This window comes from Pantherophis guttatus, chromosome 3, assembly GCF_059756535.1.
Source record: "Pantherophis guttatus breed Tessera chromosome 3, ASM5975653v1, whole genome shotgun sequence".
NCBI classification, from domain to species: Eukaryota; Metazoa; Chordata; class Lepidosauria; order Squamata; family Colubridae; genus Pantherophis; species Pantherophis guttatus.
In genome coordinates, this window is record NC_142065.1 from 112,001,625 (window position 1) to 112,019,906 (window position 18,282).

General features: G+C 41.1%; 1 protein-coding gene across 9 annotated transcripts in view; it reads left to right on the forward strand.

Moving 5' to 3' along the window:
- CRIP2 (cysteine rich protein 2) overlaps positions 1-18,282 on the forward strand; it is a 189,877-nt gene that overhangs the window by 53,171 nt on the left and 118,424 nt on the right. For all 9 annotated transcript variants that reach the window (XR_015733521.1, XR_009622211.2, XM_034409903.3 and 6 more), the window contains exon 2: positions 1,522-1,616. Coding sequence is in view for 7 of the 9 variants with exons in the window: in XM_034409903.3 (XP_034265794.1) it covers positions 1,522-1,616 (95 nt within the window). In the remaining 2 variants the exon portion in view is untranslated. The remainder of the gene's footprint in view (positions 1-1,521; positions 1,617-18,282) is intronic.

The window sequence follows — 18,282 nt, forward strand, 5'->3', positions numbered from 1 at the left end:
ATTAAACTCCTGTACTTGTTCTAGGAAAAATCTTGAATTTTCTTTTACCTGAACAAAATTAATAAACCTTTTATATTCCACGGGCAGAGAATAGAGTAGAATATCAATTTAGCTCCCTAGGCAATTTTGCATCTTGTAGTTCCAGTTCTTTTACTATTCCTAAGTAGAAGCTGATACATGTTAGTAAGATGTAAGGTATATCTTTAAAGACTTTATTACCCAAGTGAAACAGAATAACAGAATAACAGAGTCGGAAGGGACCTTGGAGGTCTTCTAGTCCAACCCACTGCTAGGCAGGAAACTGTACACCACTTCGGACAAATGGTTATCCAATATCTTCTTAAAAACTTCCAGTGTTGGAGCACTCATAATTTCTGGAGGCAAGTTGTTCCACTGATTAATTGTTCTAATTGTCAGGAAATTTCTCCTTAGTTCTAGGTTGCTTCTCTCCTTGATTAGTTTCCACCCATTACTTCTTGTCCTGCCTCAAGTGCTTTGGAGAATAGCTTGAGTCCCTCTTCTTTGTGGCAGCCCCTGAGATATTGGAACACTGGTTTAATGTCTCCCCTAATCCTTTTCATTAAACTAGACATACCCAGTTCCTGCAACTGTTCTTTATATGTTTTAGCTTCTTTGTTGCTCTTCTCGGCACTCTTTCTAGAGTCTCCACATCTTTTTTACATCGTGGCGACCAAAACTGGATGCAGTATACCAAGTGTGGCCTTACCAAGGCATTATAAAGTGGTATTAACACTTCACGTGATCTTGATTCTATCCCTCTGTTTATGCAGCTTAGAACTGTGTTGGCTTTTTTGGCAGTTGCTGCACACTGCTGGCTCATATTTAAATTGATCATTAAGTCCACTAGGATTCCAAGATCCCTCTAACATTTTGTTTTTTTGCATTTTGTTTTTCTTGCCAACCGTCCATCAGCTGCTCGGCAGTGAAGGCTCCAGTGCTTCCTGGCGGCGGCAGCAGCAGCAGCTCAACTCAGTTGACTGGTGGTGGGTTGAACAGAGCAGAGCCCTGATGAGCCACCTGCTGGGGCTGTGATAACATGTTGAAGCTGACCAGGCTGTTTGCTGTTTGCTGCAAAAACACTAGCCAGATGAATACCAGATGGATGCTGGGAGGCAGATTTTTTTTTCTTGTTTTCCTCCTCTAAAGCTAATGTGCATTTTATGGTGCGGTGTGTCTTATATTGTGAAAAATATGGTATAATAAATGAAATGATGGTGACACTGTGAGGCAGAATTAAATAGTTACCTCAGGCAACTAATTGTGAGGTCATGAAAAGGCAAGCAATGTGTTGATTATTTAAATGGTTAGCATATGTTTACTGAGGGAGAGGCTTTCTAAAGTGTTCATAAAACACATTACAACAGATCTATGGTGATTCTGCCTCCACTTATATTTTGTGAGTCTTCAATAATTTTTAATCCTTTCAAGTCTTGAATGATATAAAAGTTGAGAATCTGGTCTGTAGAGTTCTGACTCTCCTATTTGTGTTTGTTTGTACAGCTGAAAAAGTAACTTCCTTGGGAAAAGATTGGCACAAATTCTGTTTGAAATGTGAGCGTTGCAACAAGACCTTGACACCTGGGGGGCATGCAGAGGTAAGAGATCAGATAATGAGAAGATGAAGCAATAAGCTTCTGTATCATTTAGAGTCAGTGACTGAATTACATAAATGCCATATTGTAATACAAAATAAAAACTATATCACATCTTTTTGTTTTATTAGTTCTTTTTCTCTTTATTGCATGTATTTTACTTGAATACTTTACAGAATGAGAGGAATAAAAGAGTTGGAAGGGACCTTGGAGGACTTCTAGCCCAACCCCCTGCTCAAGCAGGAGACTCTATACCATTCTGGGCAAATGGCTGTCCAATCGCTCTTTAAAAACTCCAGTGATGGAGCATCCATAACTTCTAGAAGCAAGTTGTTCCACTGATTAATTGTTTCACTATCAGGAAATTTCTCCTTAATTCTAGGTTGGATCTCACTTTGATAAGCTTCCATCAGCTACTTCTTGTTCTGCCCTTAAGGGGCTTTAGAGAAGAGGTTGACTCCCCCTCTCTGCAATATCCCCTCAAATATTTGAAGACTGCTATCATATCACCCCTAGTCCTTTTCTTCATTAGACTAAACATACCCAATTCCTGCAACTGTTCATCGTATGTAGTCTTCAGCCCCATAATCATCTTTGTTGCTCTTCTCTTTCTAGAGTCTCAACATCTTTTTTGTATCATGGTGACCAAAACTGGACATAGTATTCCAAGTGTGGTCTTATCAGGGTGGTATAAATCAGTACTAAGACTTCACATGATCTTGATTCGATCCCTTCGTTGATGCAGCCTAGGACTGAATTAACTTTTTTGGCAGCTGCCACACATTGCTGGCTCATAATGAAGTAATTTTCCACTAAGACATGTAGATCCTTCTCACAATTACTGCTGTTGAGCCAGGTGCCACCTATTCTATACTTGTGCATTTAGTTTTTCTTGACTAAGTGTAAAATCTTACTTTTCTCACCACTGAGTTTGTTTGTTTGTTTGCTTATTTATTTATTTATTTATTTATTTATTTATTTATTTATTTATCAAATTTATATGCCGCCCTCTCTCCGAAAAGGACTCAGGGCGGCTCACAGCAATAAAACACATAAAATTCAATATTAAAATGTTAAAAACCATTAAAACTCCCCTTAAAACCCCTTCAGTCCAATCCGGCCTGGCAAAATAACCATGTTTTGAGGTCACGGCGGAAAGAGCGAAGATCAGGGGCCATCCGTAGCCCCAGGGGGAGTTGATTCCATAAGGTAGGTGCGCCCATAGAGAGAGCCCGTTCCCTAGGAGTCGCCAACCGACACTGCCTGGCTGACGGCACCCCAAGGAGGCCCTCCCTGTGGTAACGCACCGGGCGATGGGGAGCTGTTATTGGCCACAGATGGTCCATCAGGTATCCTGGGCCTAGGCCATGTAGGGCTTTATAGGTAATAACCAGCACCTTGAATCTCACCCGGAGGGCAACCAGTAGCCAATGCAGGTCGCGCAGGAGGGGTGTAACATGAGAGTGTCATGACACTCCCATCACTACCCGCGCGGCTGCATTCTGCACCAGCTGAAGCCTCCGAGTGGTCTTCACGGGCAGCCCCATGTAGAGAGCATTGCAGTAGTCGATCCGGGAGGTAACGAGCACATGAATGACTGTGTGCAGGTCATCACAGTCCAGGTAGGGGCGCAATTGGTGCACCAGACGAATCTGTGCAAATGCCCCCCTGGTCACGGTCGCAACATGATCTTCCAAAGTCAACCGTGAATCCAGGAGGACGCCTAAAATGTGCGCCCTTTCAACAGGGGGCAACACCTCACCCCCTATAACCAACGATGGAATATTCTCTTGGAACCAAGATGACGGTACCCACAGCCACTCCGTCTTGGTGGGGTTGAGCTGAAGCCTCTTCCTCCTCATCCAGAGCCGCACCACTTCCAGGCACTGGGACATCACATCGAGGGCATCACTGGGCTGGTTCAGGGTGGATATAAAAAGTTGGGTATCATCAGCATGTCTTGAATTAAGGTAATATAAGTTGGAAATGATGACTATTATGAAATATACTGAGATTTAAATTAAAAGAGCAGGATGGAAAAATGATATAAAACAGATAATTATATTACAGTTAAAATGTGTGGTATGGACACCAACTAGGTAAGAGTTTGAGACTCGGTGGAAATACGTTGGAAATTATTTTAAAATGCTGGAAACAGCCAAACAAATAGGAGGAGAGTTGGAGGAGACTATGCTGGAAATCAGCCCATAAAATGCTGGAAACAGCCAAACAAATAGGAGAGTTGGAGGAGATTGAGGAACTATTCTGAAATCAACTAAATAGTTGGTGTTTTGTAGGGGATCAAGCTGAGAATTAATCAAATAGTTAAATATTAGAGGGAGATAAAGTGGAAAATATATTAGAAATTGGAGTAAATAAAATACGCCTTTGTGAGAAATCTGTGTAATATGTAAACTGGGAGAAAAAAAAAACTAAGGTAAACTGATTTGAGGATAAGGGTCAAAGGATTAAAATTAGACAAAATATTGTTTTATAAAATATAATAAAAATGGAGTGGTATTGAATTGAAACTAAGAATAAATGGTGATAAAATTGTAAGGTAAACACTTAACAAGAGGTTAGAATATTGTAAAAATTATTTTGATATGATTTGTATAAGATATAAGGTAAAGAAGAATAAAGATATATTTAGAATTGTTATGAAGATGTAAAAATGAGTGAAAGTGAACTTGAAACTAATTTTGGATAGATATAATGAAAGTATATATAGATATAATATATAGATGAAAATGTTAAATTTGAGGTAAAATTGGTTTTTTCTTAAACTTTGAATTTCTTTTTTGTTTTCTTTTTTTCTTTTTTTCTTTATTTATAAAAGATGTAATGGAAATTGTGAATTGAGCTTGTGAAAGGAATGTAAGCGTGATAACCATCTATGACCGGATTGAGATTTTTGCTCTTTTTATGTTTATGTTTTATGTTTAAATTTGAAAAAATAAATAAAAAATATTTACAAAAAAAAAAAGTTGGGTATCATCAGCATACTGATGATACCTCACCCCGAAACCACGGATGATCTCCCCCAGTGGCTTCATGTAAATGTTGAACAAGAGGGGAGAGAGGACCGACCCCTGAGGGACCCCACACGTAAGGGGCCTCGGGGGTGATCTCTGCTCCCCCGCCAACACCGCTTGCGCACGCCCAGAGAGGTAGGAGGTGAACCACCGTAAAACAGTGCCTCCCACTCCCAAAAAAACCTTGTACCCCACTGCATGCTTCCTTCCATGTAGAAATAAATGTACTTTATGTTCTTTTTTCAATAATATGCTATAACCGTTATATATTGCTATATATATTATATTGTTGGTGGTATTTCTGTTTTGCTATTTTAAAAAATATACAAATAGACATGACATTTATACTTCACAGTTTTATGATATGATGGTGATTTTGTTAGCATCCCCTGTAAAATCATAACAGTCAATTTTGGATCTAAGCTTTACATTATAATGGTAAAATATGCTTGTTCTATTATTTCTCACTATGTGGTCTGTAGATGGCAGTGCAACCTTTAATTTTATATTGTGTTTTTTTTAAAGACAAGCTGTAAAAATTAATGATTATGTCTTTTTGATTTGCTATTTTTTATTTTGATCCTGTTACCATTGTCTTCCTGATTATTTTCCATTACCAGCAGTTGGTGGCAGCAAAAAATTGAGACACAGTCGGTCTAGCAGATGCTCACTTGTGTTTAATGAAATGTTATATTTCTTGTTTCATATAGTTTAATTTAAAAAAAATCCCTAATTTGCTGCTTCAATTAATTTTGGATGGTAAAGCAATTCAGAACTGATCCATTTAATTCTGTAAACTGTATGGTGAGAACAGATATTTCTGTTTTCTCATTTTTACAAGTCTGTTTCAGGGGATGATCTGAGGGATTTGTCCACACTTGTAGATAGTGTCTGATGGTATTTCTTAAGTTTTGGCTTTAACTTCTATATTATCCAAATAACTCCATGATACTTCCGAGACAGATCATATTGAGATTGTGGTTTATTGTCATAAAGATGTCTCACAATTCTTTTCTACTAAACTCTTTTAAATTAAACAATGGGGACAGAGAGTTAATTGATTCATTTCTGTCCCCAACAATGTAAAACTACCTGTTTCCCCGAAAATAAGACCCTGTCTTATATTTTTTGAACTATGTGTTTGGCCTTATTTTTTGGGGGGGGTCTTATTTTGCGGCGCATGGAGCAAGATGGGGCACCTCTTGCTGTCCTACCTGACTTCCAGCTCTGCGTTTAAATATTTTTGGGGAAGGCTTATTTTCAGGGAAACAGGTAGTGCATGTAACATAGATGTTTCTGCAGGTAATATCAACTTTGCTATCAAGCAAAATCAAGCTTTTAATAGTGAGTGCAATACCATGTGCACTAATCAAACAGGTGGTAAAGAAGTAGGGGAACTCAGGCACAAAACAGGTTATGTCAAAACACAGGGTCAGTCAAAAAGGACTCAAATGTCTACACACCAATGCACAGAGTATGAGGGATAAACAGGGTGAATTAGAAATGCAAATAAATGAGAGCAGATATGATATTGTTGCCATTATGGAAACTTGATGGGATGAAACCCGCAAATGGAATATACAGCTAGAGGGATTAACATTATTTAAAAAAAACAGACTGTCAGCCTCTATGATGCTTGCTTGCTTTCGGCTGCCATAGTAATGGGAGGGGGGAGGTAATTTAGGGCTTTGGGAGGGGGGAAGTGAGCTGCTGGAGATGTCTCGTGAAAGGGAGGAAAACTCTCACTGCCTTCGTAGCAGCTGCAGGGAGTGCTGATAGCACTCAAGGTCAACCGTTCCGGCATATCAGACAGATGGGACCATCTGAAGAAGCACCTCACATGACATCTTGGGGAGATGTGGATTGGACGTTCAACTTGGGTCCTTGAGGGGAAGGATTTGGGGATGCTTTCAATATGTAATTTTCGTGCCTATTGCCTCAGACTTTGCTTTCCTTTCGTTGCATTCAGTTCATACTCAGTAAAAGTACCTTTCTCTACAAACATGGAGTTGGGGTTTTTCTTTCTTGAGTTTTGAACGGAGGCACACCTGACATTAAGCAAAGTCTGCTTTAATCTCCAGCCATCCCAGAGAAAATTCTACCGTGGGGGCTGAGCAAAGAATGTCTGACCAAGACAATGACCAAGAGGACATGGGAGCTGCTGGATTCACCCCTCGTCAGTCCAGGCACAGCGGGGAAGCCTTGGAGTGGATGTCTGAATTACAGCTTGAAGAAAAGCCAGTCAGAGCCAAGTGGTCGCTGGGCGTGGGCAGGGTGGAATCTCCAGAGGAAATTCCCCCGGGGTGACAGTTACCAGACGCCGGCAAGGAGAGGCGACTTGACGGGAAGAGGACAAAGAAGACCTCCTGCTGATCCAAGCCCTGCAGCTTCTGAAAGAAGCTTTTGAAAGTTGTGAAGCCCGCAAAAGTTATGCATTGCCTGTGCATGGGGAGATTGAACACCCAGGAAGGGGAAGCAGAGGCTTCTGCAGGCATAGATGAGATTCCTGGAGCTGGGCCAGAGAGGGCACAGGCTTCTGGAGCTCAAGTAGCAACTGCAGCCCAGGGCCCACCAGTGGGGGGAGCAGGGACCCAGAGGTGTCGAATTCTAAAGATTCCTCCACTTGCAGTAAAATACGGAGGAGATCCCAAGACTTTGGGATTCTTCCTAACCCAAGTGTGGAATCACATGGAGTATGGAGAGGATTTCCCATCGGAGGCTGGCTGCGTGAGGAGCGTCACCATGGCCCTGGAGGGGGTGGCTGCTGATTGGTTGGTGAGCCTCCATAATGAGAATTCTCCCCTGCTGAGGAATTACGACCAGTTTATGGTGGCTCTCCAAGTGCGCTTTGAGGACTCCCTGGCTGAGTAGAAGGCTAGAATCAGAATGAAGTCCATAAATCAGGGGCGAAGATTGGTGGCTGAATACACCCAGGAATTTCGCGAACTGGTGCGCCACATGAGGGGGTGGTCCCAGGAGGCCCTGATGGAATATTATAAATTTGGCCTTAATGAGGACGTCTACAGGAATTGCTGCTCCCAAGGGGCCCTTCAAGACTTGCAATGCTGGTATGTGCTGGCAGCCGATGTGGAAATTGACCTGGCCAGATATTGCTACCGGGGGGATGAGGTTTGGAACAATCCTTCCTGCTCTCCACAGAAAGAAGGCCCCAGAGTTTCCAAAGGTGGGCCAGCCTCGAAGCCTAAGTTCACAGTGTGCTGATGTGAGAAGGAGGGGCACTGGGCTGCTGATTGATTCTCCAAACTCAGTTCCAAGCTGACCCTTGCTGGAGGGAAGAGAGCTGACAAGCCACCAGCAAAGAACTGCGAGACAGCCCTGAAAGGAGTGGAAGTCGTTGAGTTCGCTCCCCCAGGCCTGGGGGAGTTGGGAGCTCCGGCCACCACAGGAGACAGCAAAACCGAAACCGACACCAACGATGACCCCAGGTAAGTCAGTATGGGGGCCCCATGACCATCCCAGTAGAACTAAGGGTGCCATCATCTGATGCCCAGGGGAAGATGCTAGCCCTCTTAGACTCTGGATGCACTAGGTGTGTCATCAGCCCAGAGGTGGTGGAAAAAATGGGACTGGGACTAAAAACAATGAAAGTGCCCATCGCATTCCGCCAGTTGAATGAGTCAGTAGCTGGGCGGGGGCGGCCCACTTTGTGACCGAACCGGTTGAGATGTGGATGGGGGACCACCAGGAGACCTTGAGCTTTATCGTGGCCCCTGGTATGGAAGACCCCTCTTGCTTGAACTGCCCTGGCTCTGAAAATGGAACCCGCAGGTGAATTGGAGGAAGAGATGGTTACGCATCCGCTCCACCCCACCGGGGAAGGAAGGAGGAAAACCTTTTTACATGGCCAAAACTGTGAAGGACCTGGCAGTGGTGGCGAGCGAACACATTACTGGAGAGAAAAAGTCCCTAAGGAATATTGGGACCTCAGGAAGGCTTTCAGCGAGAAGGCATCAGATGTGCTCCCACCCCATCGGCCTACAGACTGTGGCATAGAGATACTCCCTGGGGTGAAACTCCCTAAACCAAAGATCTACTCCAAGACCTGGAGGAGCTGTGGAACTTTATTGATAAAAACTTAAAACGGGACTCCAACCAGCTAGGCCATGGGTGGCTGCCCCGGTCCTGTTTCGGAGAAAAAAGATGGCTCTCTTCGCTTATATGTCGACTACAAGAACCTGAATGCCATTTGCATAGAAAATGTTTACCCACTGCCCCTTATGAAAGACATGTTAGTGCACCTGGCTAAGGGGAAGATTTTCACTAAACTGGACTTGAGAGAGGCTTACTACAGAGTTCAAATTAAGAAAGGGGACGAATGGAAAACTGCCTTCAATTGTCCCCTGGGTTGCTTCCAGTTTAGGGTGCTCCATTTTGGACTACAGGGGCCCCCAGCAGTGTTCATGCAATTGATTAATGAAGTATTACATGAACATCTTTACAAAGGGGTCCTGGTCTACCTAGATGACATTCTTATTTACACGGAGACCGTGGACAAACACGTGAAACTAGTGTGGTCAGTCCTGAAAAAGCTCAGAGTGGCCGAACTGTACACTAAATTGTCAAAGTGTGAATTCCATCAGAGTAAGGTTGACTATTTATTTATTATTTATTTATTAAATTTATATCCCGCCCTTCTCCCTGAAGGGACTCAGGGTGGTGAACAGCCGAGAATTAAAATAACATGCAATATAAAAGTTAAAATAATTAAGAGTAAATTAAATTAAACGGCCACCCCAATTTAAAACCCCTAGCAATACAATTAAAAACCCCTAAAACCTATTCAGGCCATGCCGGGCTGCTGAAATAAAAACGTCTTCAGGGCCTTACGGAAAGTGCGGAGATCCGGAATCAGCTGTATTCCGGGAGGTAGCTCGTTCCAGAGGGCAGGTGCTCCCACAGAGAAGGCCCTCCCCCTGGGGGCCGCCAGCCGACATTGCTTGACCGACGGCACCCTGAGGAGGCCCTCTCTGTGAGAGCGTATTGGCTGGTGGGAGGTTATCGGTAGCAGCAGGCGGTCTCGTAAATACCCTGGCCCTAAGCCATGGAGCGCTTTAAAGGTGAGAACCAACACCTTGAAGTGCACCCGGAAGACCACCGGGAGCCAGTGCAGCTTGCGCAGGAGAGGTGTTATATGGGAGCGCCATGTCACTCCCGTAATCACCCGCGCGGCCGCATTCTGGACCAGTTGGAGCCTCCGGGTGCTCCTCAAGGGGAGCCCCATGTAGAGAGCATTAGCGTAGTCCAGGCGAGAAGTGACGAGAGCATGAGTGACTGTGCATAAGGAATCCCGACTCAGAAAGGGGCGCAACTGGTGTATCAGGCGAACCTGATAAAAAGCCCCCCTGGCCACGGCCGTCATATGCTCTTCTAAAGACAGCCGTGCGTCCAGGAGGACGCCCAAGTTGCGAGCCCCCTCTGTGGGGGTCAATGACTTGCCCCCAATAGCCAGTGATGGCGCCAGCTGGCTATATCGGGATGCCGGCATCCACAGCCACTCGGTCTTGGAAGGGTTGAGTCGAAGCCTGTTCTTCCCCATCCAGACCCGCATGGCCTCCAGACACTGGGACATCAAGGGCATCGTTGGGGTGGTTTGGGGTGGAGATGTACAGCTGAGTGTCATCAGCGTACAGATGGCATCGCACCCCAAATCCACGGATGATCTCACCCAGCGGCTTCACATAAATGTTGAACAGGAGGGGCGAGAGGACCGACCCTTGTGGCACCCCACAAACAAGGCGCCTCGAGGTCGACCTCTGCCCCCCTGCCAACACAGACTGCGCCCGGTCGGAGAGATAGGAGGAGAACCACCGCAACACAGTACCTCCCACCCCCAGTCCCTCCAGCCGGTGCAGCATGATACCATGGTCGATGGTATCAAAAGCCACTGAGAGATCTAATAGGACCAGAACAGAGGAGCAACCCCTGTCCCGAGCCCTCCAGAGATCATCAACCAATGCCGTTTCCGTGCTGTACCCAGGCCTGAAGCCGGACTGGAACGGATCTAGATAGACGGTTTCATCCAGATACTGCGGGAGCTGTTGCACAACCACACTCTCAACAACCTTTGCAATAAAGCGAAGGTTGGAGACAGGACGGTAGTTAGCCATAAGGAGAAGGCTTCTTAAGGAGGGGCCTCACCACCACCTCTTTCAAAGCAGGCGGCAGGAAACCCTCCCCCAAATAATCATTTATAATCCTCTGGAGCCAGCCTCGCGTAACCTCCCAGGTAGCCAGTACCAGCCAGGAGGGACACGGGTCCAGTAAACATGTGGTTGCGTTTAACCTTCCCAGAATCCTGTCCACGTCCTCAGGAGTCACAGGATCAAACTCGTCCCAGATAACATTCTCAAGACCCGCCTCAGCCACCCCGCCGGAATCTACCCAGTCAGAGTCCAAGCCTTCCCGAATCTGAGTGATTTTATCGTGCAGATACCGTGCAAAATCCTCAGCCTGCCCTTGCAAGGGGTTTAGGCTATCACATATCAAATGAAGGGATAGAAATGGACCCCGAGGTCGACCGGAAGTGTCGTGGTGAGACAGTCGGGGATTAGCAGGCTCTGATGAGCCCTGCGAAATCCCGGGCTGACGAACCGCTGCAGAGGGGTCTTTTGACCAGATCTGTCCTGTAGGGACAGGGAAGAAAGAGAGGAACCTCGGAAGATTAAGAGGAACAGGCAAGTTCCTCGGAGGTCAGAGGAAACTCTCTCTGACTCTGCAGCGGGGGGCGGCGGACATTACGACCACCAGTAAACTGGGGCAGCCAGACCAAGCAATGTGTAGGAGCAGAGAATTGAGCAGAATATTGATGCCGGGCGAGTGATATCTAACTCATAGGCAGAAAGGGGGAGAAAAGGATTTTTAAAACAATCATAAATGTCCTGGCGTTATAATAGCGGCTAACAGGCGTGGGAAAGGATGGAAGAAGATTAAGGCGGAAGTTATAAAGCAACAGAACCCAATTAGAAATTTGTCAGTTTTGGATTTAAAATACTTGGAGAACTTTATTTTTTTTATTTATTTTTTTTGAAGAACTAAGAACCCGAAAAGACTCTTTCTCAATTTGGAAACTTTAAAGGGAGCAAGAATAAAAAAAAACCCCGAAGAAAAACCTGTAATAGAAAGGACTGGTTAATGACTTTAAATCAAAATTTAATTGGAACGTTACGTGGAATTTGGACTATATAAAACTGGGCTGAATTTTAAATTGATTTGGTGTATATAAAGGTGAAAAAGAAAGGAAAAAAAGTGAAATAATTAAAAAAGTGTTAAAACGGACTGCAACCAAAATGGATGCCTTTTAAGCTCGTCAATTGTAATTGTGGATTGTAGAGAGCCATCTTCAGGAGGAAAAAAAATCATAACACTGACCTTTTGTTTTGGAAAAAGAAAAAAAAACTTGGACTTTGAAAGGGATAACAGCATGTGAGAAATTTTAAGGAGGCTTTGTTTGTTCACAAGCGTTTTGGCTTGGAGAAAAAAAAGGATTATAACGTAACTTCAATTGGAACAATATCAATTTAGAAAGAACAGAATGGCGCCGGAATTGAAGGAAATGATGATAACGATGTACTATCATTGAAAATGGAAATAAGGGAAATGACCACAATGTTGCATGGAAAATTGAAACTTGATGACCAAAAAATTGACTTAGGATACATTCAAGGTGACAAAGAAACAACTAATGAGAAGCAAGGAAAAGAGACTGAAAATAAAGAAGAGGACAAAGACAAGGAGATTGATTATGGAAAATTAAATGATTATATGGGTAGTAATAATAAAAAGGAGAACTTTAAAAATTACATTGGGTTTAACAATGGAAAAAATAGAAAAAGGGAAAAGAAAAAAAGGAGGATGGAATAGAGAGAATATAAAAAACTTAAATGATTATACTGGGATTATCAGTGAGAAAATAAAAAAAGGGAAAAGGGATAGAAAAAATAGGAAAGATACAGCAAAATAGAAAAGTTTATGATCTTAAAAAACAAAACTATTACATTGGGATTAACAGTGGGAAGATAAGAAAAAGGGAAAAGAGATCAAGATTTTAAAATACAAAAAAGAAGAAGGGGAAAGAAAAAGAAAAGAAAATATAAAGACGAAAGGGAGAAAGAAATGGAAATGTCAGTATTCCAGAAAACCCCCAACTCCAAGTAAAGACGCGGAAGCAAGCATTTTAGGCCAGAAGCTTCAATGCTGCCAGGAAGGAGAATATGGGGTAAAGGAAATGAATACTAGGGAAAAGATGAAATTGTATTTTTAATGAAGTGATTTTAAAACAATATGGAAGTCAATACGCAGAAATGAACTGTATTTTTAATGAAGTGAGTTTAAAATATATGGATGTATGATGAATGGAATAATTGGAATATTTTTAATTAATGAAGGGTATTGTAACAAATGGAATATTCTTAATTATATAGTTGGAATTTAACTAAATAAAAAGAAAGTTGAAATGATATTGGATTATGAACTACTTAGATATATTTAACTGGTTTTTGATAAAAAATGTCGAAGTGTACTATTTGGAACAATTGATAAAGAAAAAACTATTTCAGATTGGAACAAGAGAATTTAAGAAAATAATTGGGAATTGTATTATGTTATATAAATTGGGGATTGTATTATGTTATGTGAAGTTAAATTTAGGGGTTCAAATTTTAAGGAGGGAAAAGAAAAAATGAACTATATTCAGATGAGAAGTTAAGATAAAGGGTAATATTGGTTTCTTAGAATTAGAGAGAATAAATGATATGAGAAAAATTATATATAAAATTGTGATAAAATTGTGTTAAAGATGAACAAAAATCTATATAAATTTAAAACCAGGCCAATATTCTGTTCAGAAAAGATGCATTGTATGTTTGTTTGTGTTTAAAAAATAAAAAAAACTTTACTAAAAGAAAAAAAGAAATGGATCCGGAGAACGTTCGGGCAGTCCTGGAGTGGGTGCCTCCACGCACCCACAAGCAGCTACAAAGTTTCTTGGGGTTTGCTAACTTTTATCGTCAGTTTATCCCCTCATCTGCACAATTTGCATTACCCATTACCAACCTCCTGAAAACAAAGGGAGAGGCCAAGCTAAAACCTAGCTGGCCACTTGAGTGGACCATGGAATGCTAGGCTGCTTTTGAGAAACTGAAGTGACTGGAAGAATCTGGAAGCGGCGCAGCGGTACTGGCTGGGAAAATGCCGGGCTCCGACCAGCTTGGCAAAATCCAGCCAGACGAACCGTCACCGGGGGGTCTTCGGACCGAAGCTGTCCTGTAGGGACAGTGAAGAAAGAGAGGCAGTTGGGTGTCTAAAGAGGGACAGGCAAGTCCCTCGGATAGCCCGAGAAACTCTCCGAGCTGGTGACGAGGAGCAGCAATCAGAGTGAATCGCCATGAAGCTGGAGCCTCTGGAGCAAGCGATGTGCAGGAGGGAAGATTTGGACAGAGTGCTGGTGTTGGGTGAGTGATTGGCTAACCCACAGACAATAAAAAGAAAATTCTAAATATTTTTAACTACTAAACTATTACCAAAATTACCCCGGTGTGGAAATTGCGGCTAAATAGCGGCGGGGGGAGATGGCGGATGGAAAGAAAAAGTGAGAATGACAAGCGCGCCATAGAAGAACCCGAATAAAGAATTAAAAGTGATTGACAAACGGAAATGTAAATTTGGAACTTGGATTCAATTTGGATTGGATTATAAACAGATTGGCAGTATATAAAGGTGAAAGAAGATGTGAAAACTGGCTTTTTTCTCTTTTATGACTCGGTAAACACGGATGTGGATTACAAATAAAATGGCGATTTGTGAATTAGTCGAGTGGAACTGTGGATTATAGAGAGACATCTGCAGGAGAAGGAAGAGCATGACATGGAATTGTTTACTTTGAGAAAACCTTTGAAGAAACCTTGAACTTTTAAAAAGATAACTGGCGAGAATTAAGGAGGATACGTTTTGCCTACAAGAGGATAGACTTTGATGATTATAAAAGAGGGACCTTAATGCGACTTAAAACTGGAATAATTCAACCCGGAAAGAATAAAATGGAACAGGAACTTAATGAACTGATAAAGACAATGTGTTTGGAAATAAAATAAATGATTTTAAATTGGGTGTTTTAAATTTTTGGGGTTTTAAATTTGAGCCGAAATTATTTAATAATTTTAATTATTTTTAACTGATGTCTGTCTTTGTGCTTTTAATAGGCTGTATACCGCCCTGAGTCCTTCGGGAGAAGGGCAGTATAGAAATAAAATTATTTATTTATTTATTATAAATTTGCATGGAAAATCAAAATCTGAGGAGGCAAAGACAGAGCTAGAATGCACTGAAAATGAAAAGGAAATGACTAATGAGAAACAAGAAAGAGAGGGACTTCCGGCGGTGACGTCAGCGTGTAAGGAACGAGGGGAACGAGGCTCCGTCCCCGAAGTTCCAATTTTCTTGATTGGAAGCCGTTTTTGGCACTATCGACCACGGAGAGGTCGACAGAAAAAGGAGGACTCTCTAGGACCTCGGTGCGACAGCAATCACCCTGAAGGTTCAGAGGAAACCCTCCTAATTCCAGCCAGGAAAAAAACCAGCCATTTTGGCTGGCCGGAGCGCTGTCAAGTGTGGAAGCGAAGATTCAAGAGAAACATCGGTAAAGACTAAGTAGATCGAAATATAAAGGTATAATCATAAGGACCTAAATACATTGGCGAGAATAGGACTCCAAAAAGCGGCGGCAAGATTGTCAAGCAAGCGGCGAGAGATAGTGATCGGAGCGAAGCTCAATACACACAGTGACAACGCAGATTTGACAGGCGAAAGGAACGAGTGACAGACAAAGAGGATTATAAGTAAGCGGTGGATTATAACCTTAAAATAATACAATTTGACTTAACAGAGGAAAAAAAGGACTATTTAAGAGAAAGATTGTTGAAAGTGAACCTAAAGAACTGAGACTTCTTTAAGATCGTTGTGAGCGGAAGGAAACCAACTGAACAGTAGCGAATGGCGGACTGAGGATTTGGAGAAGAAAACTTTCACTTTGTATCCAGCGACAATAATAAATTCAACTACAGACACGAGACTCGTAGTGAGACATTAGATACATTGACGCTGTTGGTAAAGGAGATACAACTTGCTACACAGGAATATTGGAACAATTGATTTACTTACGGATTTAATAGAGGATATTGAAATAGAACTGGGACAGCCGGGTGAAAAGAAGGTGAACTGAAGAACGAAGGAAGAAGGATAGGAGAAGGAAGCAACCCCAATTGATCTGAGAGTGATATAGTTGAGAACTTTAAATACTAAATTACCAAATTTCATCTATTTTAAAACTTACTTAACTTTGCTTAAAGAACATTAATATCAAATTTGAAATTATTATAATATACATTAAGGAATTGATTTAACATTATTATTTTTTTTTTCTTTTTCTTTTATTGTCTTACTGTTTCCTACCCTATTGAAACAACTATATAGATTGCAAAATAATATATTGATTAAGTGGAATTATATTGTATATTGACTAGAAAGTTAGATATTAATATAGATATTGCATAGAGATTGTTATAGATATCATTAAGGAATAATAACTGTGATAATTAATATAGGTAGCATGTATTGGTAACGGTGATACAACTCAATAGAATACTTTAGATGATTTATAGAGAACTTTAAATCCCATTGATCTATCATATAAAGGTTATATAGAGATTGTTTAATTTTAAAGTGAATTTAAGTATTGTGATTATTCGGTATTTAAGCATTAATTGCATTATACTGTTTAGGGACAAGAATAGAAGAATGAATTGTTAAAATATTGTTTTTTCTCCCTAACTCCTTCGAATTAATTAACCCGATCCTTATATAACGATATTTCATCCACCCCCAATCAATTAGTATATGAAAATTTGGAGAAAATTAATACAAAAGACAACGATGGCAACATCTTCACTAACAATAACTAAATCAGGGAAAAAATTAACAACAAATCCAATACCCACACAATCTTCACCTGCACAACAAAAAACCATAGACACGATGTTAACTACAGACAAAGAAAAAGCTGCCAGTGCACACAGCATACAGAATATACAGTCTATACTAGCTATGATTCAGGAGGGGATGAACAAAACCCAAGAAACAATTGCGAATAATCACGAAGAAACAAAAAAGAACCATGAGGAATTGAAATCAGAAGTAGGACAAATAAATGATAATATTAAAAAAATGGACGATAAGATCGAGAGAATACAACAAAACATAGTCAAAAACGAAGAACGAATCCAAAACATGGAAGCCAAAATGATCCTAACGGAGAAAAAGATGGACAGTATCGAATAAAATCAAATGGAGTCAAATAGAGAACTCGAAGAGTCAATTACCCATTTAGAATTAGAAAAAGCATTCTTTTTACGATTTCAAAATATTGCAGAAACAAAAGGAGAAGATCTAAGAGACCTGATGACAGACATATTAGTAGAGGCTACCCAAAAGGAAAAAAGTGATATTAGTAGGGAAATTGACGAAATATATAGAGTTCATACGAACTATGCTCGTAGGAACAAACTACCTAAAGAAATACATGTTAGATTCGCACGTAAAACTGTAAAAGAAGAGATTTACACGTCCATGAGAGAGGGAAAACCCTGCTACCAAGGGAAAGAAATAATAACCCTAAAACAAGTTCCAAGAAGAATAAGAGAATACAGAAAAAACTATAATTTTTTGACAACCCTACTGATTCAACACAAAATAATGTTCCGCTGGCTGGTACCGGAGGGAATCTTAATATCTTGGGACGACAAAAAATATAAAATCGATACGATAGAGAAGGCACAAGAATTCTTTGACACTCACTTTATAATAGAAGAGGAACAGGAAACTAGACGTGATTCAGATAATGTAAACCAGGAACACCCCACGGGGGAAATAAAAAAAGGAAAGGAAGAGAAGGAGCCTAGGGAAAGGGAGAAGATGGAGAGAGAAGGGGCTAGGGAGAAAACACATATGGTAACAAGAAACACAAGTAAACTTAAACTAATAAAGAAAAACTAAAGGAAATGGGACGAGAGTTGAAATTAATCTCAATTAATATAAACGGCCTTAATCTACCAACCAAAAGAACACACACTTTTAGAAAACCTCAAAAATTAGATATAGATATTATCAACCTACAAGAAGTACATATCAAAAAACAACATCAACAGTTACTAGAAAACAGAAAACTTGGAACACTATTCACCTCACTATCAGATCAAAAAAAAAGAGGTATCGCAGTATACATTAAAAGCCATATCCAGGCAAAGCAAATTTACACAGATGAAGATGGCAGGATACTAATGATAGATATTAAGATGGAGACCCGAAATATGTTATTGATATCAATATATGCCCCGAACGGGAGCCAAAAAGAATATTTTAAAAAGATACATGATAAAATTAAAGAATTAGACTACGAACATCTATGTATAATAGGGGACTACAATGCAATCGTTGACATGGACTATGACTACCAAAGTAACAAAAAAAATAACTCTAGGAAAAAGACACTACCTGATTCTTTTAAGGATATGATTCAAGAGTTACAATTGAAAGATGCCTGGAGAGAACTGAATAAAACTAAA